Source organism: Monodelphis domestica, chromosome 2, assembly GCF_027887165.1.
Source record: "Monodelphis domestica isolate mMonDom1 chromosome 2, mMonDom1.pri, whole genome shotgun sequence".
NCBI classification, from domain to species: Eukaryota; Metazoa; Chordata; class Mammalia; order Didelphimorphia; family Didelphidae; genus Monodelphis; species Monodelphis domestica.
Window position 1 is genome coordinate 228942072 of NC_077228.1, and position 25024 is coordinate 228967095.

The 25024-nt window shown below is 34.2% G+C and overlaps 1 protein-coding gene across 2 annotated transcripts in view; it reads left to right on the forward strand.

Annotated features, from left to right (window-relative positions):
* The window catches only part of SMURF2 (SMAD specific E3 ubiquitin protein ligase 2), a 144784-nt gene that overhangs the window by 108209 nt on the left and 11551 nt on the right, over positions 1-25024 (forward strand). For both annotated transcript variants that reach the window (XM_007482787.3, XM_056817279.1), the window contains 6 exons: positions 8157-8315; positions 13566-13758; positions 15977-16080; positions 19320-19434; positions 23594-23772; positions 24549-24686. In XM_007482787.3, the coding sequence (XP_007482849.1) occupies positions 8157-8315; positions 13566-13758; positions 15977-16080; positions 19320-19434; positions 23594-23772; positions 24549-24686 (888 nt within the window). The remainder of the gene's footprint in view (positions 1-8156; positions 8316-13565; positions 13759-15976; positions 16081-19319; positions 19435-23593; positions 23773-24548; positions 24687-25024) is intronic.

A 25024-nucleotide genomic window follows, 5' to 3' on the forward strand; every position in this document is an offset into this window, starting at 1 on the left:
ATTCCCTAATTGAGGGGTATTTACCTTGTTTCCAGACCTTGGCCACTACAAAAATTACTAAAATGAACACTTTTATGCATATGAGACTTTTCCTCATTTCTTTGTGAATTTTCTGGCTGGAAGGTAAATCCTTGACATTGTTTTGTTTTGCATTTATATTAGTACTAGTAATTTGGGAAAATCTTTTAAATATTTGTTAATAAGTTTTTTCTTTTGAATCTTTTGACTACTTATACATTGGAATAGCTCTTGGTTTTACCTATTTGTAATAAGTCTATAGAATGAAATGGCTCATATTTTTGAGAAAGCAAAAGTCTTGTTATTGTTGTAGTTTTTGTTTGATTTAAATATCTTGTATGTATTCAATCCACCAACACCAACTTATAATGTTAGAGTCTAAGTTTGAAGAGAATTTCAGAGACTATTTCTCAATACTTTAAATATTGAAAAGACAGGAAAAGAATTCTATTTCTCCCATCTCAAAGTTCAGAATAAGTAGAAAATGAAAAAAGGATATCAAAAAGTTCTAACATATAATTGAAACAAATAATTTTATCTATAATTATCTAAACTAGAATTTAATGATAAAAATAGGAAGCGAGCAACAGAAATTACATTGAACTTGATTATATTTTTATACAGTGGTTTAACTAATGTAAAATCAGTTTCTCATAATAAGAGGACCAAAAGAAGCCCAAAAGTACTTTTATTTCACCATGTGCTTCTCAGGGCCCTGGTAATCAAAACTAGGAGCCAGAGCCAACTTAGCATTTATGGGCCAAAGCAGGAGGCCCTGAAACAAGTATGATTTTTCAACATTCTTGAGTGGACTTTCATGGCCACAGTAGAAAACAGAAACCACTCCCATTTGGGGATTATGTAAGGAAATGACAATTTTCATGGGATTCCCTGGAGAGTAAGATAATATTTGGGGAATGAAGCCTTATATCAGCTGTCTCAGCCTGTAGCCATGTTTTGAAGGACTTTAAATATGAGAGGAATTTTTTTTTAATCTTAGGGATAATAGATATGGTCAACATGATGAGTACTTTAGAGAAGCCAAGAAAAGGCTATTGAATTTGGCAATTAAGAGATTATTGGTAGTATTGGAGAGAGCAATATCAATTTAATATTGTTGTTCTTGTTCAGTCTTTTCAGTTGTGCCCACCTCTGTGTCTACCCCATTTGGGGTTTTCTTGGCAAAGATATCACTGGAATGATCTCAAGCCCATTTTACATATGAGGAAACCGAGGCAAACAGGGTTAAATGACTTGCCTAGGGTCACACAACTAATAAGTACCTGGTGCTGGATTTGAATTCACGTCTTCCTGACTTCAGGCCTAGTGCTCTATCTACTATGCCACTTAGCTGCTTCAATTGAATGATAGATAGCAAACTAATTTGCAGGGATTTGAGAAATGAATGAAAGAAAAATAGTAAGAAGAGACAGCCGTTAATGTAATTTGACTATGCGGAGAAGAGATATTGGATGAGAGATGCTTACTATGACTATGCACATGCTTGAAGTATAGGTATTTTTATATTAGATATGAAATACATGAGAATATTTGTTAAGTAAGATATTCCAGCCACAGACCAAATGGCATAGTGAGAACTGGCCTCAAACTGGGAAAGACCTGAGTTCAAGTTCTACCTTGGAAAAATACTGGCTGTATGACTCTGGACAAGTCACTTAATTTTTTAGTGCCCTAGGCAACTTTCTAAGGCTATAAATTCTAGAGAAGGTGCTGATCTACATTGTTTTCTCACCTGGCACTTCCTTGTATCAATAAGTCCTTAATCTATTCTCATGATATCATGAAAAATAGAACAGGTAGTGGAGAAAGTAAAGGGATTTGAAGACATGACAACTGAATTAAAATCCTAACTTTCTCACCCTTGTAAGCTATGTAACCATGGACAAAGTACTTCATATTTCTGATCTTTAAAATGGAAATATTCTTTTTCTTCCTGATCAGGTTGTTGTGAGGAACGCACTTTGTAAACCATAAAGGATTATATAAATATAAATTGACTTGGGACACATAATTGGGGGGGGGGTCTAATAGTGAAACAGTCTATATTTCTAAGAATATCTGTGACTAGCTGATTTGGAGTAACTGTCATTTGCCTTTATTTCTCAGCTAGGTTGTTTGTGAAAATTGCACTGAAGGGTACTGTATATAGTCAAGTATAACATCTAGGAGAGCATGTTAATTATTCCAAAACTACCAAATTCACCAACTGGAAAATAAGACTTAAGCAAGAAGAATTTTTATTTATTCATTCCATCTAATAAAGAACTTGGTCACTAAAGTATACAACATTGGCTATTAGAAATAAGTTTTAATAGGAAAATTAAAAAAGGAGATTTCTGGGTCTGACCAATCTGGTTCATCAATGTGAAGGCTAATAATTATATCAGCAAATCAGTAAGTTAAAAAGTTAAGAAAATTGAATTCTTTTTGTCTTTCAGCATTTATGGAACTTGAGAAATAGTTTCTAAATATGTGTTGAATCTTTAATCTAACTGCATACTATTTTTTTTAAATGGTATGTAAATCTGGCCTCAGACTCTTCCTAGCTGTGTGACTCTGGGCAAATCCCTTAACTCCAGTTGTTAAATCTCTTACTGCTCTTCTGTCTTTAGAATTCATACTAAAATAGAAGATAACGGTTTAAAGAAAAATGGTTCATACAGCTTATGTTCTGAATAAAATTAAAATTAATAAAGGTTTTGACAGGAGTATTTTGATAGCTGTTTGTTCTTTTCCCCATAGTGTATTATTGGCAAAAGGGCAACATTTAGAATCAGAGATATGACTGGGTTCAAATCCTGTGTCTGCTACTTAATACTTTGTCCTTGGGCAAGTCCTTTACCTCATTCATTTCCTCTGAAGTCCCTTCCATCTGTGATCTGAACTACCAAAATTGGTGAATGTGATAAAGAAACCAGAAACCTGACTTTCTATTTCCTTAAACTGGGAATACTATTACTTGCCCATCCTATGTCAGAATAAGGTTCAAATGAGATTAGTGTAAAACACTTTTAAAAATAATTTTTTAATTAAAAATACTTTATAACTATAAAGTCTTATTGTATAAGCTGTTATTTGAAGTTTAACACAATGTTTTGTGTGTAATAGATACTTTTCATTTATTCATCTTAAGAAGGTATGAATGATCTCTTGTTTGAGTTTGAATGTTTGAATAGACACTAAAGGTAGACAGTGAACTAAAATCTAAATTTGATAAGGAGGGAAAGGGAAGAGAATATGCATTTCTGTAGTACCTGCTATGTGCCAAGCATACTATACTAGTCACTCTTACAAATTTATTTCATTTGACCTTTACAGCAGTACTACTACTGTAGTAGTAGTACTAGTAGATGCTATTCTTTTTTATTTTACAGTTGAGGGAACTGAGATAAGCAGATCACGTAACTTACCCAAAATCACACCACTATTAACTGTCTAAGGCTGGATTTGAACTAAGGTCTTCCTGACTCCAGTCCCAGTGCTCTATCTACTAGCTGTCTCCATGAGAAGGAAAAGTTTCATTTTCTAAATTGCTCACTGCATTCAATTATTGCCTAACATCTCTCCTGAAGCAAAATATCATTTTGATAGTAATATTCTTCCAATGATATTTTTTGGCAAAGAATAAAAGTTGCTCAAAGGGCAATGTAGAAATACCTGTTGGCTATATGCTAATATAACAAATTATGTGCTTAAGGTATAAAAGATATTATCATGTAAATCCAACACAGCAGTGCAAGCACTGCGATGAAGCTCAAAGTGTATAACACAGTGGTCCTCAGCTCAATCCTGTACGGTTGCGAGGCATGGACACTGTACTGGAAGCACATGAAGCAGCTGGAGCAATTCCACCAACACGCTCTCCAGTCAATCATGAGGATCCAGTGGCAGGACCGAATCACCAACCAGGAAGTCCTCGACAGAGGCAACTCCACCAGCATCGAAGTCCTGGTCCTCAAAACCCAGCTACGATGGTCTGGACACGTCATCCACATGGACCCACAGTGAATACCAAGACAGGTATTCTATGGTGAACTGTCAGCTGGACTCAGGAAACAAGGCCGACCAAAGAAAAGATTCAAGGATCAGCTAAAGTCAAACTTGAAGTGGGCTGGCATTACACCAAAGCAACTAGAACTTGCTGCCTCTGTCAGAAGCAGCTGGCGAACCCACATTAACCATGCCGCCGCCACCTTTGAAGATGAACGACATTGATGTCTTGCCGCTGCGCGTGAACGCCGACACCAGGCCACAGCCGCACCTCCCGTAACAACTGGGGTCCCATGCCCCATGCGCCACAAACTTTGCTCCTCAGTCTTTGGACTTCAAAGCCATATGAGGGTACACCGTAGATGAAACTGCACAAAGACAATTGTCATTCTCGGTCACTGAGAGACTACCACTACTATATTATCATGTAAATGATGTGTGACTGTAAAAGGGATTAGCAAGAGGGGGAAAAAATGATATCACAGAAGCAGAGAATTTAGAGTTAAAAAGGACTTTAGTGGCTGTCTACTTCGATACCCCAAAAGTGACTATCCAGCTTGAAGCCCTCTGCTGACAGGAATGCCACCATGTGCCAGGGCAGCCCATTTCACTTTAGAGTCCAGTTCTAATTTTTAGGACTCTTCCTCCTGGGAAGAAAATAGCTAATTGGTCAGCTTAGCAACTTTTACTCTTTGAGCCTTTAAGTATCAACAGAACAAATCCAGTCTTGCTTACAATGACAGCCCTTTGAATATAATCCTAGGATTCCTTCCCAGTCTTCTCTTTTCTGTATTAAATAAATATCCCTTGTTTCTTCAGCCAATTCTCTTATGACATGTATTTCAAGGCTGTTCATCATCCTAGTTGCCCTCCTGGGTGTGATCTGATCAAGGTAGCTTGAAGGAGGACTGTCACCTCTTTTTTTCCTGAAAGCTATATTTCTTTCTTAGAGCAGTCTAAAACCTCATTATCTTTTTTGGCTGCTTAGATTTCTAGATTTTTTTTTCAAACTACTACATAATTATAATTTTTTTTGTCCTCTATTTCTTAAGTTTTGTACTTTACATTTATCCTTATTGAATTTTATCTTAATAAATTCAAGTTTATCATTCAATATCTTATCTGTTCTTTCTAGTTTTATGATTTTTGCAAATTTGATGAGCATGTACACTTATGCATTTATCCAAGTTATTGATAACATAAATGTTATGGCACAAGGAAAGCACAAAGTTCCTTGTCCTGATTGGCATTGAATGTGACTATTCAGCCAAGTTGCAGATCCATCTAATTTTATTTATTTTTGTTTTTTTAAAAACGCTTACCTTCTGCTTGGAATCAATACTAACTATCAATTCTAAGGCAGAAAAGTGGTGAAGGCTAGGCAATTGAGTTTGTGACTTTCCCAGGATGACACAACTAGGAAGTGTTTGAGGTTAAGATTTGAACCCAGGTCCTTCTTTCTCTAGGCCTGTGTCTCTATCCACTGTGCTACCTAAATGCCCCAATTTTATTTTTGTGTTGTACTTTACCAGATGTTTTCCTAAAAATCTAGTTAAATTATATTTGCAGCATTATCATGATCTACAGGTTTAATAATCTTATAAAAAAATTAAGGGTAGTTTGACATGATCCAGTCTTTTAAAAATTGTTTTTAATAACTAACTTGACAAACCTAAACATTTTATTGGTATATAAAACTGCAGTTCTCTTATGTATAGCCTAAAAAAAAGAATATATTAAATATACTGTGGTAGTTCCACAGTTTCCTTATTAGTGTCCCTTTCTAAATTTTCTTCTGTTCTCTTCATTTGATTTTATAATGTTATTTTCTTTTTTCTTCCATTTTTAAATATAATATTCACTACACCAATCTGTTTACAACTTCTACCCTCAGTATGGTTGAATAAATCCACATATTGGCCATGGTTGAAAACATGCATCTCATTTGTTACTTCTAGTCTATCATCTGTCTAATAAGAGGTAGAATGCATGATTTATTATCAATTTTCAGGGGGGCATGACTGGTCATTGTTCAATTTCTTAGGTATTTCATAATTGTTTTCCTTTACTATATAAATTATATAATATATATATATGTATATATATTATATAAATATATGAAAAAGTCACTATATAAATTGCTCCTTTGGTTCTGTTCATTTCCCTTTGCCTCAATTCATAAAGGACTTCCCAGGTTTCTCTCTCTGTTTATGTGTTTGGTTATCGCATATGACTCAATATTCTATTATATTCATATGCAATATTTTGTTCAGTTATTTCCCAGTTAGTGATTACCCACTTTGTTTCTGATTCTGTTCCACAACTTAAAAAGTACTGCTTTTTTTCTTTTTTTCTTTGATTTTTTTTTTGTAGTATCATCTTAGTGAATTAAAGCAAGATTAAAGGATATGCACAGTTGAGTGGCTTTTGGAACATAGGTCCACATTGTTTTCTGGAATAGCTTTTCCACTTCACAGCTCATTATTGTACCTGTCCTTCCATAGAAACTCCAACAGTTGTTATCTTTGCTGTCTGATTGATTGTTGCTGTTGGACAGAGTACCCCAAAAGATGCAGTCACAGTAATTATACCTGTGAATGGGCAGGGTGCTTGTAAATTTGATAATGACTTTAAAACCATGCTCAAATACTTTTAATGATTTTATGAATTCATTGATTTGGAGATTATTTTCCCTGATTTATAGTATAACTCCTTCAATTCTTAGTAGATTATCTTGGTTTTTTTTTTTTACTTTAAAATTAATGTTTCTATAAGACTAATGTTTGTAAAATTCTTTACATGTGTCATCAGGTTTGATTTTCACAGCATCCATAAACATTTACAGAATAATGATTTTAGCAACATTTTATTTTATTAAAAATTTTTATTGATTAATTTAGAATATTTTCCCATGGTTACATGACTCATATTCTTTCCCTCACCTCCTCCCTCCCTCCTTCTGGAGCTGATGAGCAATTCCACTGGGTTTTACATGAATCTTTGTTAAAAACTTATTTCCATTTCATTAATATTTGCAATAGAGTAATCATCAATTTTAGTATCATTTTAAAATTAGCTTGATTGAATTTTCTTTTTTTTCTGGCTACATATTTTATTAATTATAAAATGTGAATGACCGGGGGCAGCTGGGTGGCTCAGTGGATTGAGAGCCAGGCCTAGAGATGGGAGGTCCTAGGTTCAAATCTGGCCTCAGACACTTCCCAGCTGTGTGACCCTGGGCAAGTCACTTGACCTCCATTGCCTAGCCCTTACCACTCTTCTGCCTTGGAGCCAATACACAATATTGACTCCAAGATGGAAGGTAAGGGTTTAAAAAAAAAAGTGAATGACAGGCATTGAAATAAAAGTTCTTATATGTTCTAAGGCATTGTTTTAATTGGCCTGTTGCATTTATATTAGCATCAACCAATACCCATCTTTCATGAAAATGCACTCTAATAAAAGGTAGTCACATGCCTTGTGAATTTTTGTTGATGTTAACATTCTTAGGCATATTTGCATTTTAACTCTTGCCTTTTAGTGAGTTTGTGTTTTCTAATCGTTTTTTATATTAAAAATTAACCAAAATAGAGATAATGAAAATGTAAACAATTGAAAGTATCTTCTAATTCTTTATGTATTATTGATATTTATTTCTGTTCAGATTGATATAGGGTTATAACTTGTATTGACATGTTACAGTAGTTTTATGTTAATCTTAAATCAGTATTATGTTCATCTTGTGGAGGTCTATTATGACTGAATATCGTATAGTTTGACAAAGTCTTTGTATTAGATATTATGCTTAGCTGTTTTCTTTATCACAAGAATTTTTAAACTAGCGGGTTTGAGAAATGAGTAATATAAAGGCAAGTCATCAATAAAACATTTTGAGCCTCATGAATGTAGTACAAATGCTGATTATGTGGGATGAGCTTTTCTTGATTATATTTGTCAGACGTTGCTTGTTGTATCTGTTTGATATCAGGGAATTAAAAATTCCAGTTAAATAAATGAAGTTTATGAAGCAATATATTCTCTCAGAATTCATGAAATTATTTTACTTTGTTCATATTTGGTTAGCTCAGCAGGCATAGTACTGAGGTATTTTATATTTGTTTTTGCAGAGATCTTAGCAACATCAATTGTGAAGAGCTTGGTCCACTGCCTCCTGGATGGGAAATCAGAAATACAGCAACAGGCAGGGTTTATTTTGTTGACCATAACAACAGAACAACACAGTTTACAGATCCTCGGCTATCAGCTAACTTGCATTTAGTTTTAAAGTAAGTTTCATAAGAAGTAATGGGTTAAATTCCATACCTGAAAAGGATTGAGTGGGTGATTTTGATTGTGCGGCTTAACTGATCTATATTATCTTTAATCAAAGTTTTAATAGAAATGCAGTTGTGTGTATACATGTTAGTTTTAAACTCCATGCTTAAAAATAATCTCTTCCTCTCATCAACAATGAATGGTGCCATCCTTAGTGAGAAATGGGTAGATAACCAGTTAAATATGGAGGAGCTTATATTATTGTTTCTGTTGATGTATTTGTTGGTTCTTGGAGTCTTTGGTGTCTCTTTATTTAATATGGCTCATTATTATTTATTTAAAAATTTTTAGCTATTAATAGAATTATAGGATCCCTAAGGTTTGAAAGAATTAAATTGGTTGGCTAGCACAGGTTCTACATTTTTTGTTTTTCAATGGAAATTGTTCTTGAGGGAAGACAAAGGAACATATAAATTCCCATTAAATCAGCCTAGGTCTTTGTTGGCTGTTCTTGCTTAAATGTTAAAGCACTGTTAGAGTGAATAGTGCTGGTTCCAGAATCAAGAAGTCAAGGTTCTAGTTCTAGGTGTCATAAATTGGCCATGTATTGAGCTTCTTTTATTTTTTTCATCTGTCAAGTTGTTATTCAGCAATCCAATGATAGGATAAAGATCAAAATAGTTAATGCATATGAAAAATTTTAAGATAAAATGGTTAAGCACCTTTCAATATATTTTAATAAACATTTATTAAGTTCCTGCTGTGTTCCAAACATTGGATTAGTGCTTAGGATATAAATATTAAAATTAAGCCATCCCTGTCCACAAGGAGCTTATATTCTCTCAAGTGACAAAATAAACACACATAAATGTAAACACAAAATAAATACAAGATCATATTTGGGTAGAAGGCACTAGTAGTAGCTTGGAAGACCAGAAAAAAGCCTCATGTAGAAGGAAGTATTTGAGCTGAATATATGAAAGAAACTGGATTCTCTGCAGTTGATCTGAAGAAAGAAGTGCACGTGCAAAAACATGAGACCAAGAGGTGGAATGTCATTTAGGGAAACTATATGTATGCCAGTGTGGCTAAACTTTGATGAGGAGTAATGTTTAATAGACCTTAAATCAAGGTTTTGTGAAGGATTTTAAGTAGAAAAGAAAGGAGTTTATATTTGATCTGCCTCTGAAGTTTCTTAAACAGAGGAACAAGTAGAATCAGTAATACTTTGGCTGTTTATTGGATATGTGATATTTGCTCTTTCATTCCTCTCTGGGCTTTGCTTCTGACTTTCTGGACTTCTTTCTTCACCATGCAGAAAAGAAGTGCAAGGTATGGGAACAGCTCCTTCAGCTTCCATTCATGTGTGGTCTTCTCCTATTACAATATAAGCTCTGTGAGGGCAGGTACTGTCTTTCTTTTTTCCATCAATTATGTATTCCCAGCATTTAGCATGTGGGTTGGTTGAAGATGATTAAGTGAGCAATTGAGGATGATTTTGAGGTTCCAAATCTGGATTATTGGAGGGATGATATTGCATTCTATAAATGGAGAAATTTGGAAGAGGGGTAGGTCAGTTTAAATTACTAATGAGTCACTACTTTGAAATTTCCTGAAGGTAGCTGGAGGACAGGGAGTACTGCTGGATATGTAGATCCAGGAGTCATTGACATAGAAATAATAATTAAATAAACATTAGCTGATAACGTTCTAAAAGAGAATATGGAGAGAAAAGAGGAGAGAGAACTAGAGTAGTGCATTGGTATACACCCAGAGTTAGGGAATGGTATCGATAATGATCTAGCAAAGATGACTAAGCCCTAATCCAGTTGAAGGAGAAGCAAGAGAGAATAGTATCACAAAGATCCAGGGAGGAAAGTATTTAGGAAGAAAGTATAGTTAGCAGATGCTGCTGAGAGGATAGGAAGGATAGGGATTTTTAAAAGGCTTTTTGATTTCATATTTAAAATTTAAGAGACCAAGATTTGGAGAAAGTTATTTCAGTTACATGCCTGTTTTTGTTGTTGTGGATTTGTGGTTTTATATGAGTATTCTCTCCTTACTTTTTCATCCTCTGTGATTTGGGCTCTGATTTTCCCATGAATCCTCTGTAGAGGATCTACTAAACATGGAGACTTTTCTCTAGATCTTAATATTTTATGAGTACAAGGGCAACATTTGAGCTAGCAATGTATTATTCGTTATTACATGATTTACCTATCATCTCTTAATATATATTTTTGATATTACCTTTTATGCCATTTTTTGTATGCAAGTGATCATAGATAAAATATAACCTCTTAATACCACTATTCTTCTCTCCATTGCCCTTTGACTTATTTGTAATTCTGAGTCTTTGATGATTTATGGTGTTCTGTGATTAGAAACTATCACATATCATCAATAGTGTCAAAAATGTATTATCTATAATTTTTTTTACCAAGTGATATGAAAACCCAAAAGATTTTTTTCCTTTTAAAAACGTAGTTATAGGGGGCAGCTGGGTAGCTCAGTGTGTTGAGAGCTAGGCCTAGAGACGGGAGGTCCTAGGTTCAAATCTGACCTCAGACACTTCCCAGTTGTGTGACCCTGGGCAAGTCACTTGACCCCCATTGCCTAGCCCTTACCACTCTTCTGCCTTGGAGCCAATACACAGTATTGACTCCAAGATGGAAGGTAAGGGTTTTTAAAAAAAAACAAAAACAAAAACGTAGTTATCAATAGGTCTAGTTGTCCTAAGAATTTCCCAATTTTTTATGTAATTAATTTTATTTTTTCACCTAAGAAAGTGTGATTACATCTAATGTGTAATGGGACAAATAATGAAAAATAGAATGATTAGAAAACAGTGGAATGAGTATAGATCTGGTATGTAGATTTCTTTAGTAGTGTTTATGAAGCAGCTACTGAAATTGTTGTGATATTGAGAAACAAAAAGTGGGATTTTGGTTTTGGGATGCAGTGACCTTTATACAAAGGTTTGGAAGAACCAAAATTTTAAGGGTTTCCTGGGTTAGAAAACTTGTGCAGATATAGTATATTTTACTTTAGAGAAGAACCTGTGAATGGCCGTTTGCTTCCCTGCCTCAGTTTCTTTTCCCTATCCCTGAGCTTATTCTTAATTTACCAAAAAATTAGTAAGTTATCTCTGGGCCTTATCTTTTTATTCTATGTGAGTCTTCCTCTTTCTTTTTAATATTTCATTGTGAAAAAATTTGTATTCATATTATAATTAAAATGTATATTTTAGAGTAGATAGGATTCAAATTTTGAGTTTCATTTTCTCTGTCATAATGTGTACAATATGAAATAATTAAGAAAGATCTTTGATTTAATTTACAGCCATTAAGTTTTGTACCCTCAAGTAAAGTCCAGCACATTGCCAACATTGCTTAGTTGGAAAGTTTTATGAATGGTTAAAGAGGAAATAGGTTTTGTGATGAAAATATAGTTGAAGTTCTATTTTATTTTACTTATTGAAAAGCCTTTGAATTTAAGCTGTGACCACACGCTTACACTTTTCTTTTGTACATCTGTCTTTCATTAGAAAAGTATTTTAGAAATTTGACCCAGTCATCAGCCAAATCTCTATCTTTACAAGTTGACCCTAATGTTTATGCTTATAGTATACCCAATATATGGAAAGTGATTTTTTTTTTTTGGTTAAAGAAAACATAATGCTTGCATGAGGCTAAAAAAAAGCCTGCAAATTAATTTTTAAAACATTCTGTTAAGAGAAGTTATATTTTATCCAGATATGTTTTGTAAAGCTCACTTTAGCTTTACTATATACTATATAGCTCATCATATCTGTAGCATATTTGACTAGAGATCCAATAAGGAAAAGAGTTATAGATTCTTAACATATGAGGAACTTTTTTGTCAGGTAAATTTTGTGCTTGTTCCTATTTTAAAATACTATTATTTGATGTAACTGAGATAACATTTGCAACAATAAGGTAGATCAGATGAATATTTTTATTTTTAATAGCTCTTTCAGGCTCCTATTCAAGCATAAAGCATTTTTTTGGAAATACTTAACATTATTAACATTCTACAAAATAAGAAAATGTGTTATAAATATTAAGATATATCACATTTTTAACTTTTGCTATTATTGGAATAATCTACAGTATTCTTTTCTGAGCAAATTTATCTTGAAATTAATGTGAACACTAAGTGACTAGATCACAGCCAACAGGACAAATATTATATGGCCTTTGTTATTTCATTTCAGCTAGTTTTGTAATATGGTAATTTTTAAATTGTAATTATATCACAGTTCTGACCACAATTTTAAAACATCATTAAACAATTTCTCTTTGAAAATTTCATGTAAAATTTTGCTGCTTACAATAAAGGCATAAACTTAGTATGGTCGGGGAATGTCATCATTTATTTGGAGTGGACTTGATATATTTCTTTAGTCAGAAGTTAGGTTTTGATTTCTTTTCTGAATTATTTAATGCTCAGTTTTTTCATACTTTTAATTATTTAACTGTGAATTCCCTAAATTCCTGTGGACCAAGACCATTCTGGTATAAAGGCTGGTTTCCCTGACACACTGTTAATACAATTTTGTTTTCATGAATTTATTAGTCTCTTTCAGATTAACCATTAAAACAGGTGACTGGAATTCTAGATTAAATATGTACCATTTCGTATATTCATGATTTTTTTAAATGGAGAATATAAAACTCATGTAGAAATACGGAAATGGTATCTGAGAAAATTTATTATTGGCAGGATAAGTCTTAAATCTTCATATTTTATTATATAGTATAATAGCCTCTTACATATTTTTTTTTAAACCCTTACCTTCCGTCTTGGAGCCAAAGGCAGAAGAGTGGTAAGGGCTAGGCAATGGGGGTCAAGTGACTTGCCCAGGGTCACACAGCTGGGAAGTGTCTGAGGCCAGATTTGAACCTAGGACCTCCCGTCTCTAGGCCTGGCTCTCAATCCACTGAGCCACCCAGCTGCCCCCAGCCTCTTACATATTTATAAAATAGTACTAATAGAAATAAAATCCTATTGTTCATTGTCCCCCAAAGATCGAAATTTAATGTTTATTTTAAAATCTTTATTAGTCATTTGACTAAAATTCTTTTACATGAGTGAGAAGTGATCTAAAATACTGCAACTGAAATAATGCTTAATTATAAAACATTTAATGGTAAGAATTAACTTTTTTGGAATGCTTTATTATAAACTTTGAGTGGTGATCCTGTGACTGTTACTAAGAATTTTCACATTTATTCTAGCCGTCAGAACCAGTTGAAAGGACAGCAACAGCAGGTGGTACCCTTGTACTCTGATGAGGCAGAAGGTCTGACAGTTCCAAGGTATAAGCGAGACCTGGTACAAAAGCTAAAAATTTTGAGGCAGGAACTTTCTCAGCAGCAGCCTCAAGCTGGCCACTGTCGCATTGAAGTCTCCAGAGAGGAAATTTTTGAGGTAATCTGAATGAAGAGTGATCTTTAGAAATTAAAAAAAAAAACAACTATTTCCATTGGCTATTAGAATTCCTTCTGTTTTCTAGGGATAGATTACAGTTTGTCAATTTCTTGCCCATATGTATATGAATGTGATTAGTCTCTGTTCAAGTTTATTATGTGTCATCTGTATTTGTTTAGAGCTAAGGGCTTATAAGATAACAATACCTATTCTACCTGAATATTCTAAAGTAGCAAGAAACTTTATAGGGAAAATGTCTGTTAAATTCTTTAAGGGTTTGCTTAACAATTTTTATAAGATTACTTCAAAAATAGACCTTTAGATAGAGGGGGATATACACAAATCTACTTTCAGGCTTTTGACAGCCATATTTGTTATATTAATGAATACTAGCTTTAGTACTGGTAACATTTCTATTTGTAAAATCTTTTCTTTATCCATCTCTTTGTTGTTGAATAAACAAAATGTCAATTTAAACAAACTACTTTGCTGCCTTTAAATTTAAATTTTAAAATTTAAAATTTATCTTGGTATTTTTTTAAAACAGTGAAAAAACATGATGAAAGAAAGGGACAATACTATTAATATCTATGTAACCTCTACTGTACTTATTTTCATAATTTTATTACCTTTTCATAGATATTTTTTTACTGAAAAGTGAGAACAGAAGAGATGAAAAGGAATTTTCTTTGTTGTCCATATATTTTTGAACATTGGGAGCTAAGGTTTTAAACTACTACCTATACTTCATGCCCCTTTGCAAAAAAGGTTGTATTTCTAGCCTTTCTTCTCTTTTTTTCCTCTCTCTCTCTCTCTCTCTCTCTCTCTCTCTCTCTCTCTCTTTGTGTATGGTAATAATTATATAGGTATAATACATATTTATGTATATGTAGATATAGGCTATTCAAAGTATATTTACCAGAGGGTCTTGTGTGTGATTGAGTTTGAGGTGACTTTCCTTTCCTCTTGATACTGCTTAGAAGGAATCAGGTTTCTTTCTTCTATAGGAGTTACCTTTCTCTAACCTTAACATTGTTAATTAGGGCTAAGGAATAAGCAATGACACATCACCCAAAACAATTGCAGGCAAAATTATTATTATATAAATGGGCATGATCTCTCTCTCTCTCTCTCTCTCTCTCTCTCTCTCTCTCTCTCTCTCTCTCTCTCTCTCTCTCTCTCTCTCTCTCGCTACAGCTCCATGTTACTACCATTTATAGATGGTATGAAGATGGTATATAGATGGAAACCATTTATATCATCATATAGCTATATGTATATATATATATATATATAAGCATTTATTTCATCATGTATATATGGTAGCCATTTCTGTTATCATTATGAATGATTACTTAAATCTGTATATGGTGACCAGTGTCATTTCAAATTGCCATCACTATCAAATCTTGGGATTGGCAGAATGGTGCCTCTCTATTTTATTTTGAGAAGATACTTTTTCCTTGTTCAGTCAAGTTTTTTGAGAGAGGAACCTTAATAAAATGACTATCCTGAAATAGTAACCACCTTCATATATTCAAGACTCTTTTATATGATTGGGGATGGAGGAAGTTGGTGATGACTTATTATAACCTCCTCAAAATTGGACTTAGGTGGATTATGTGAACTAATAGAATAACTGGCTTCAATGGAGGGGGCATTTGGTCCCCGAACCGCCGCCACCCCACCCCCATTTTGCTCTTTTGGCGTTCAGACTTCTTCTAGATCTATTTATTTATCAATAAATGTGGACCTTGGAATAGGTCATTCTAAAATCTTTTCTAATTCTAACATCCTCTGATTCTGCCTCTTAAAAAGAATTCAGTTATTATTACTTAATGAAAATACCTGTGTGAACTATATGATATAGTATATGCCCCTCAGTGATATAGGCCATGGGAAAAGCTTAGATTAGTAAAGATTCTTGAAATCATTTCTCCCTACATCCAAATGGATGTGTTTTTTTTAATGATTAAAAAAGATAAAATCATGTATATTTTCCTTATTTCTCCAGATAAGAAGCTGTAGATAGATTGCTCAGTATTCTAAGAAACATTAATCTTTTTCCTTTTAATAGTGATTGACAATTAGCTCTAAATGTATCAATCGTAGTGATCAATTAAATGACATTTTTAATAACTTGGTTACAATAAAATTATACATAACATAAAAAATAAATATGTAAATAATATATATTTGTTATAATGAATTATTTCAGGAATCATACAGACAAGTAATGAAAATGAGACCAAAAGACCTGTGGAAACGATTAATGATCAAATTTCGTGGAGAAGAAGGCCTTGATTATGGAGGGGTTGCAAGGTGAGGAATTTGTCATAGCCATTCATTTGTTTCAGTCCTGTTCAATGCTTTATGACTCTCCATTAGGGGCTTTCTTGGCAAAGATACTGTAGTGATTTTACCATTTCCTCCTCTGTCTAGTTCATTTTACAGATGAGGAAACTAAGGCAAACAGGATGAAGTGACTTGCCCAGGGTCACACAGCTGCTGAGTGTCTGCAGTTAAATTTGAACTCAGGTCTTCATAACTTCAGGCCTGGCACTCCACTATGCTACCTAACTTGGGTTTTGTTGCTAACTAGTTGTGTCAACTTGGGCAAGTTATTTTACCTCTTTGGTTCCCAATATCCTCATTTGTAAAATTAGGGAATTAGACTAGTTATTAACCAACATCTTGTATTCTAAGCCTAAACAAATGATGCTTTCTCTCAAGCCTGACCTCTTTTCCTCTGTTGATAGTTACTCCTCTACACCCTTTCTCCTTCTCTCCCCTCCCAGCTTCTTAGCCCAAATTAAACATGCATCTATCCTTACTATGAATCTGCTTCAGAAATAACTTATGTTAAACACTAAATCTTTCTTAAAACTTTTTTCAAATTTGTATCTATGGAGAGACAGGTGACATAATTCAACTCCAGACCACTCTTATATGGTTTTCATTATGCTCTGATAGGCTCTCATTCCATAGTTGTTAGTACAGCCCATGTAGTTTCTGGGGTTATTACTGTTCGTCCTCTCCTGCCTGGAGATTCTTGATAGAACTACCATAACTTTTTATGTATGAGAAGGATTCTGCTTACCTCCTTGTATGTATGGATTTTGTTTACTTCTTAGCTTACAAATGGTTTCTAAGCTGATGGTTTGAGCTGCGTGGCCAGAGTCCTCTAGAGTTTCCTAATGACAATATTAGTAAGGATTTTTGGTGAGTTGTACTCATCTAAGGCTACAGCCTTCATTTTTAAAGAAGTTATTGCAGGAATTTAGCAAACAAAATGGGTTATATATACATTGTTATTTTTAAAGACTACATTCAGGAAATTTAATTATGTGATGTGAGTTATTCCATCTATATTCTTTGTTTATTGTAATAAGAATCTATCCAAGAAATGTAATTAGAGATTTTGAAAACACAAAAAAAACCCGAGGTGCCTAGATTTTCTTTTTAAAATAGAAGAATCATATTTGCAAAATTTGGTTTTCCCCAAAACATGTCAAATAGCATATAGTAATGAATATACCTTAGAATAACTTCATTTATATAACTTATTTAGTCTAATGTACTCCCTGTGTGTATGTATCTGTGCACCTGCTTTATCTCTGAGGCAGAGTTGTATCTATAAGTTAAAATATCACTTTTGATGAAAATTGAATATAATTTGAATATATCTCATGTTTTATGTTCTAAATGGACATGCTCTATGGTGTTTTTGACCTGGATATAAGCCAGTTTTTCCTAAACCTCTTAAGGTCTTTGATTAAGGTCATTTTATTAGGGTCAATGAGTTACAAAATCAGAGTGACAATTCAAGTATCCTGATTTTTGGTTCTTTCTGTTATACCATTTTAAAGAGAATATTCTAATCATGAGTGAAGGGGAAATTTTGCAAAAATCAAAAGTATTATGTATATGTAGTAAAAAATATATATGTATGTGTGTGTATACATATATATATATATATTTTTTTTTTAACCCTTACCTTCCATCTTAGAATCAATACTGGGTATTGGTTCCAAGGCAGAAGAGTGGTATGGGCTAGGCAATGGGGGTTAAGTGAGTTGCCCAGGGTCACACAGCTAGGAAGTGTCTTGAGGTCAGATTTGAACCCAGGACCTCCCATCTCTGCACCTGACTCTAAATCCACTGAGCCACACAGCTGCCCCCTTAAAGATATGTCTTAAAATTGATAAAAATACCTGCTGTTAAGATTTGGTCAGGTAGAAGCTTACATAACTGAAGGTCACAGTAGTAATATATACAACATATGTGTGTCTATATTTATATACATACACAATATAGTTTAACTCAAAACATTAGTTCTTTACTGAAAGTGGAAAAATAAAAAGTGCTTTATATGAATCATACAGTATAAATCCTTATTACTTGGTCAGAGTAATGAAAGTTATGAGGAAAGTATGAAATATTTTGAGGAGGTAATACCTACCATCAAATTTTTATATCATTCATTGCTGAGTTGTTCAATAGTTGAAACTTAAAATAGTAATAAACACAGTCATAATGCTGGACTGCAATACTGAATAAGTGTATGGTCTTTTTAGTTACATAGTATAGCTATTTAGTGGGGATAATGATGGCATCTACTTCACAAGATTGTTGTGTTGATCAATGAGAGAATATTTGTAAAGTACTTAGTGCAATGCCTGGCATATGTAACAGTGCCTGTTTGCTACATAAATGTTGTTGTTGTGATTATGATTTTATTCTGAAATAACTAGTTTGGAGAAAAATTCCCAGGTAATGAAAATGTACTAATACTTCAAATTCAAAACCACACCCAGTAGTGTTTTAAAAATCTGACCTCATCTGACCTCATTTGGTGCTTTATTTCATTTTATTCCCTTTGAATATGTATTGGGTGTATGGGGTGCTCAGGGAGGAGTAATATCTTTGGTATGGAGGGCTTGTCGTGCCCTCCTAGGGCAGCTCTCCAGCCTCTGACCCCCACCTGACACCCAGCTCTCACTTGTGGCTCCCAGTAGCTGCTAGCATGCGGCAGTGGCCACATCCCGGGCAATGGCTTCGACAGGCCGGCTAAACCTTGTGAGGGTAGCCATCGGGTCATCGTCGACCCCTGGTGAACCAGGGCTTTGCTCACCCAGCATGTGAAGACTGTTTCAGCGGAACAGGTGGAAGAAACCAACAAGAAGGTTCAATGGCTGAGATGGCGATACAGCAAGGCACTGTGGAGTGCTTAGGGCGTGTTGGAGCACAAAAGACAACACGGCCATCCAATGCAACTGAGGAAGTCTCCAGGTGTAACGACTTTTCGTGCCAATGGACCCAGGCTTCCAATGCCGAGAGAGTGGGACTGTCTCTGTGCATCGACTTTTCCACTTAAATCTTCATGCACAAGTGTCTTTGTGCACAAAAATGCACAAAAACAGTCGTCATCCTCGGTTACCAAGAGACTACAATAATAATTCCCTTTGAATTTCCACAGCTAACAGTTACCATGTCTATGTTCACTCTTTAAAAGGAATTTATTTATTAGACAATTTATTATATATTTATTATCTTTTTAGGGAATGGCTTTATCTTTTGTCTCATGAAATGTTGAATCCATATTATGGCCTCTTCCAGTACTCGAGAGATGACATCTATACATTGCAAATCAATCCAGATTCTGCAGTTAATCCGGTATGGTAATATGAATTTAGTGATCTACAAAGCTTTTAATCTTCAATGTAAATGTCTTTTAAGTAGGCATCCCTTGGTCCATATGTACATTTTCTTGCATAATAGACTATGATTTTTAGTAAAACTATACTTATTCACCTTTCAGGGCAAAGTTAGTGGACAATTCTGAAAAGTTCTGGGGCATTATAGGAAGAACTTTTTTAGCATTTCTGAATTTTTATCCCCAAACTCAACCTGCAGTTGTGCCTTTTATTTCTCATCATTCTCTGCGGTTCATTGGGCCATAAAACTTTCTTCTATCTTGGATATTCCCTGTTTTTACATTTTTAGCTTCTGAAATTTAATTTTCCTCTTTCACTTGTCTTGTTGTTGATATTTTATAACAGAGTTTGGCTTCAATATTATTCTCTAGTGGGTGTTATATGTTCAGAGTATCAAGAAGAAGGGATATTTAACAGTGTCAGAAATGGCAGAGAAGAAGAATGAACATTGAAGAGAGGCTATTAGATTTGGCAATTAAGAGATCATTGGTAACTTCATAGAGAGTAGTTCCAGTTGAAAGATGAAGTCAGAAGACAGGTTACAAATAGTTAAGAAGAAAGGAAGGAAAAAAGGAAATGGAGACTCTAATTGTGGACAGGGAGTTTAGCCACAAAAGGGAAGAAAATATGGGATGATAGCTACCAAACAGGACAAATCAAGTCACTGAGGATGATAGTGGGAGATTGTGTAAAAATATGAATCTAGAGCTGACACTGTTAATCACTCCCTTTTCCTTGATATTCTCTTCTCTAGCTTTTCATGGCACTGCTCTCTCCTGGCTCTCCTTTCCTATATGATAGTTCCTTCTTAGTCTCCTTTGCTGAATCTTAATTTAAATCATGCTAACTAATCATGGGGTGTTCCCAAGATTCTGGTGCAGGCCCTTTTCTTCCTATATGGTATTTCACTTGATAATTTCATTATTTCCCATGGAGATTAAGTTATATTAAGAATCATTTCTATGTAGATGATTCTCAGATCTCTGTATCTTAACCTCTTTCCAGATTTCTAGTCTTTTATTTTCAACTATTAGATATATCTAACTGGAAGTCTTGAACCAAGAGCCAAGATGGTGGAGTAAAGACAGGCCTGAGTTCTTCCAAATTTATCCTCAAATAACTTTAAAATAATGCCTCAAAACAAATTCTGACAAATGGACAGAGTGAAATAGTTTTCCTCTCCAGGAAAATTTATAAAGTCAGCAGGAAATATCTTACTAGTAGGTTGGATGTGGAGTTGAGTGTTATGCACAGTCCAGTACAAGCCAGCAAGCCAGCAGTAAGCCTTGGGTTGGTTGGGGGGAGGGATGACAATTGATGGTAGTGTCTGGTTTTCTCAGTCCATTGATAGCTGGTCAGAAGGAGATTGCAGAAGGCCCTTTGCTGACAGTGGGTGTATGACTATTTTACATTGCCCATATGTGGTACCAGTTGTAGTCCCAGGGTGAAGAGGAGCACTAATAGGGGCAATGATCCTGGTCACAGTTCCAGGAGAAGAAAAAAACTGCTGGTAGTCACTCACAAACCAGAGCACAGGCCAGAAGAGCAGTGATTCCACCTCTCATTAGATTATACTACCCTGGAAGAACTGAAAACTGAGAACTTGGTGTGGAAACAGCAGCATGAAATCCTTAGTCTTGGAATGGTTTTGCCTCCACTCCAAAAAGTACAGCCTACTTTTCAGTCAAGAAAAAGGCCAGAAAAATGGGGAATCACTAAAAAAAATTGATTATATAAAGTTACTATGGTGACAGGGAAGCTCAAAACAAATTTAGAAGATTGCAACAGTAAAAGGGCTTCATGCAGAGCCTCAAAGAAAAATGTGAATTGGTTACAGACCCAAAAAGACTCTCTGGACGAGATCAAAAAGGATTTTTAAATCAAATAAAGGGGTCACTTGATAGCACAATGGATAGAGCACCACTAGGCTCTGAGACAGGAGTTCCTGGATTCAAATTTGTCAGATACTTCCTAGCCATTTGTAATCCTGTGCAAATCACTTAACTCTGATTGCCTAATCCTCTTTTGTCTTAGTATTCATACTAAGACAGAGGATAAGTTTTTTAGTCAAGAAGAAGTGGTAGAAAAAAATTTGGGAAGGAAATGAGAATGATGCAAAAAAAATCATAAAAAAAAGAAGTAATAAAGAATTTAGTACCTTTAATCTAAGAAATTAATACCTTAAAAAATAAAAGCGTTAAATAGAGACACAAAACTCACTCAAGAGAATCCCTTATAAAAGCAGAACTTGTCAAATGGAAAAAGATGTACAGAAGTACACTGAAGAAAAGAACTCCATAAAACATGGAATTGGCCAAATGTAAAAGGAGGTAAAAAATTTTCAATGAAAAAATTAGTTCCTCAAGTTAGAATTGCGTTAGAGGAAGCTAATGACTCCATGAGACATCAAGAAATAATCTAATCAAATCAAAAGAATGAAGAAAATGTGAAATACCTTATTGCCAACTAGGTGTCCTATAAGCATCTTAATCTCAGTGTTTCCAAAACTGAACTCTTATTTTTCTCTTCAAACTCTACTATTCTCTTAAATTCCCTATTACTTTTGAAGGGGCTACTATCCTCCCAGTCACCTAGGCTTCTCAACTTAGGCATCATCAATTCTAAACTCTCTCTATATCCCTCCATATTCAGTTAACTTGCAAAGTCCTGTCATTTCTATTTTCAAAACATGTCTGGTATCTGCCCCCTTCTCTCCTCTGATACTGTCACAACTCTGGTCCAGGCAGGCCTTTACCTCCTTACATCTCACCATTGAATTAGACTTCTCATAGTCTCCTTGATATAGTCTATCCTTTACTCGCCTATTAAATTGGTCTTCTTAAAGTATAGGTCTTAAAGAATCACCTCTCCCCATTCCATCTCCTACCTCATTTAGCAGACTCTAGTGGCTTCATAGCATCACTAGGGGAAAATATAAACTCTTCTATTTGGCATTAAAAACCTTCATATCCTAGCCCCCCTTTCTACCATTCCAAGCTTTATATTTCATCCCCATATATTCTGTGATCTAGTGACATTGGCATCCTTGCTGTTCCTCAAACAAGACATCCATCTCCTGTCTGCATTTTTTTTTCAAGTATCTGCTATACCTTGAATATTCTCTCATCACCTGACCCTCCTGGTTTTCTTAAATAAAATCTTATCTTCTTCAAGAATCATTCTCTAGCCTTCATTGATGCTAGTACCTTCCATTTCTAACAGCTGGTTCATATATAGTTGTTTTCATATTGTTGTCTTCCTCCATTAGACTTTGAACTATTTGAGAACAGGGGCCGTTTTTTATGTTGTATCCCTACCACTTAACACAGTGCTTAGTACATAGTAAGCACTTAATAAATGGTTGTTGACTTGAGGTGTAATTGAGTCTGGGGTGGGGATGGGGGTTATAGTAATAGCTTCAATTTGAAGAGGATAATGTAGATAGGTGATGTGACAAACTACTAGAAGAGTGGTACATTAATGGTCCAGGATGTATATGTAGGAGGGAAGAGGAATAAGGTTCTTTGGAGAAGAGTTCTCCTGAATGTCTCCCTTCAGGATTTGCTTGATATGGTCAGATTTTGTTTGTGGACAGAGTTTGGGAGGGGGAAAGATGTAAACCTATTTTAGGATAAAGATGAATAATGTTTCTACAGGATAGCATGAGAGGCAATATATGGGAAATAAAGGAGAAAAAAAAAGCCTAATGAGAAGGAGGGAGAGGTAGAATTGAGTATAAATATTGAAATTTCATAGCAGCAAAAACTTGGCAAAATTATTATATTTTTGAAAGAGGACCTCTGGGTTTCTTCACATTTTGGAGTATATTTATAGAATTTAAAGTATATAGAATTCCTCAGACACTTCCTATCTATGTGACACTGGGCAAGTCCACTAAAAAAAGTATATAATAGAATTATTTATTTTGTCCAAGCTGGTTGGAAAATTCATTCCAAATCTAAAATTAAATTAAAATAAATTGTATTTTATTGGCAGCTGACTCAAATGATTGGAAGATACAACAGAAATTGGAAAACTTTATTCTTCTAAAAATTATTGCTTTTAAAAATCTTGCTTAGTGTGTATTTGTTATTTAAATATAAACTTTTAAATTTCAGGAACATTTATCATATTTCCACTTTGTTGGGCGGATTATGGGGATGGCTGTATTTCATGGACATTACATTGATGGTGGTTTCACATTGCCTTTTTATAAACAATTGCTTGGAAAGTCAATTAATTTGGATGACATGGAGTTGGTTGATCCAGATCTTCACAACAGCTTAGTCTGGATACTGTATGTATTGACCCTTCATTGTTTATATTGGCAGAAATTTGAGTTCTTAAAATTGATACACAGTCATAGAATAAGATTGGATTTATTACTGCTTGCCGCAAAGTAGATTAATGAACTGATAGCTTTTAAAAGGAGGATGATTGAATGAACTAGTCTCAATTTGAAAAAGAATTGTTAATAAACTTAGTAAAATACCCCAATACTCCCGTATTTTGTGGTATTAACATTTCTCATTCTGTGTATTCAAGGCGCCTGTAGGTGCCACTGGCAACAGGTAAAAAACACTTTAAAATTTTTCAGGCAGATCCGAGCTTGTGCAGGGTTTATATATTTGAAATTCCTTTCCATACTAACCTAGCAATGTTCAAATCTTATCTCTAAGAGTAGGGTAGGGGCATCTTTTTTTAACCTATTCTAATTTAGTAAAGAAGCACCTCTGAAGTATTTCTAGTTGAAAAATCTTTTCAGTATTATTTTCAATGTATATTATATAATTAGATTGTTCATTGAGCAGTCTAGAAAGTGAAAATAATTTTTCATTTTTCATGAAGTATTTGTGATTAGCTTTCCTAAGAACTATTTGAGATAGTGGCAAAATTAGTCAGTAACAAAATTAGTTTTTTTTAAGCAATAACTCAAATGCTTTAATTGTCATGAAGAATATTTCTTATTCAAGAACACAGTAATACCTCTGTTTTTTGTCTAGACTGTTCATACATCTGTGGAATGTGTTTCAGATTTTTCAATTATTTTCTTGCTTGTTTTTTTCTTTCTAGTGAGAATGATATTACAGGTGTATTGGATCATACCTTTTGTGTTGAACACAACGCTTATGGTGAAATCATCCAACATGAACTTAAACCAAATGGTAAAAGCATCTCAGTTACAGAGGACAATAAAAAAGAATATGTCAGGTGAATACTTTTTTTTTTTCCAGGTAGTATTGTCTGATTACATTGCTCTTTGAAAAGTTCTCATTTAACATAGGAATACCACATTGATCTAAGTGTTAATATAAAAATACTTGTGCTATTTCATTGGTACTAACTACAGTTCACAAATTATACACTCTGCTGTGGCATAAATGCAAGAACTATTTTTCATCATTTTAGAAAATATTAAGTGAGAATTGGAGAAAATGTTGGGATACAGAATTTGATTAAGGCAAACTTGAATCTAATATAATTAATACTTTACAGAATCACAAGAGTTGGATGGGACCTTTCTTAGATTTATCTGTTTCCCAAATTAA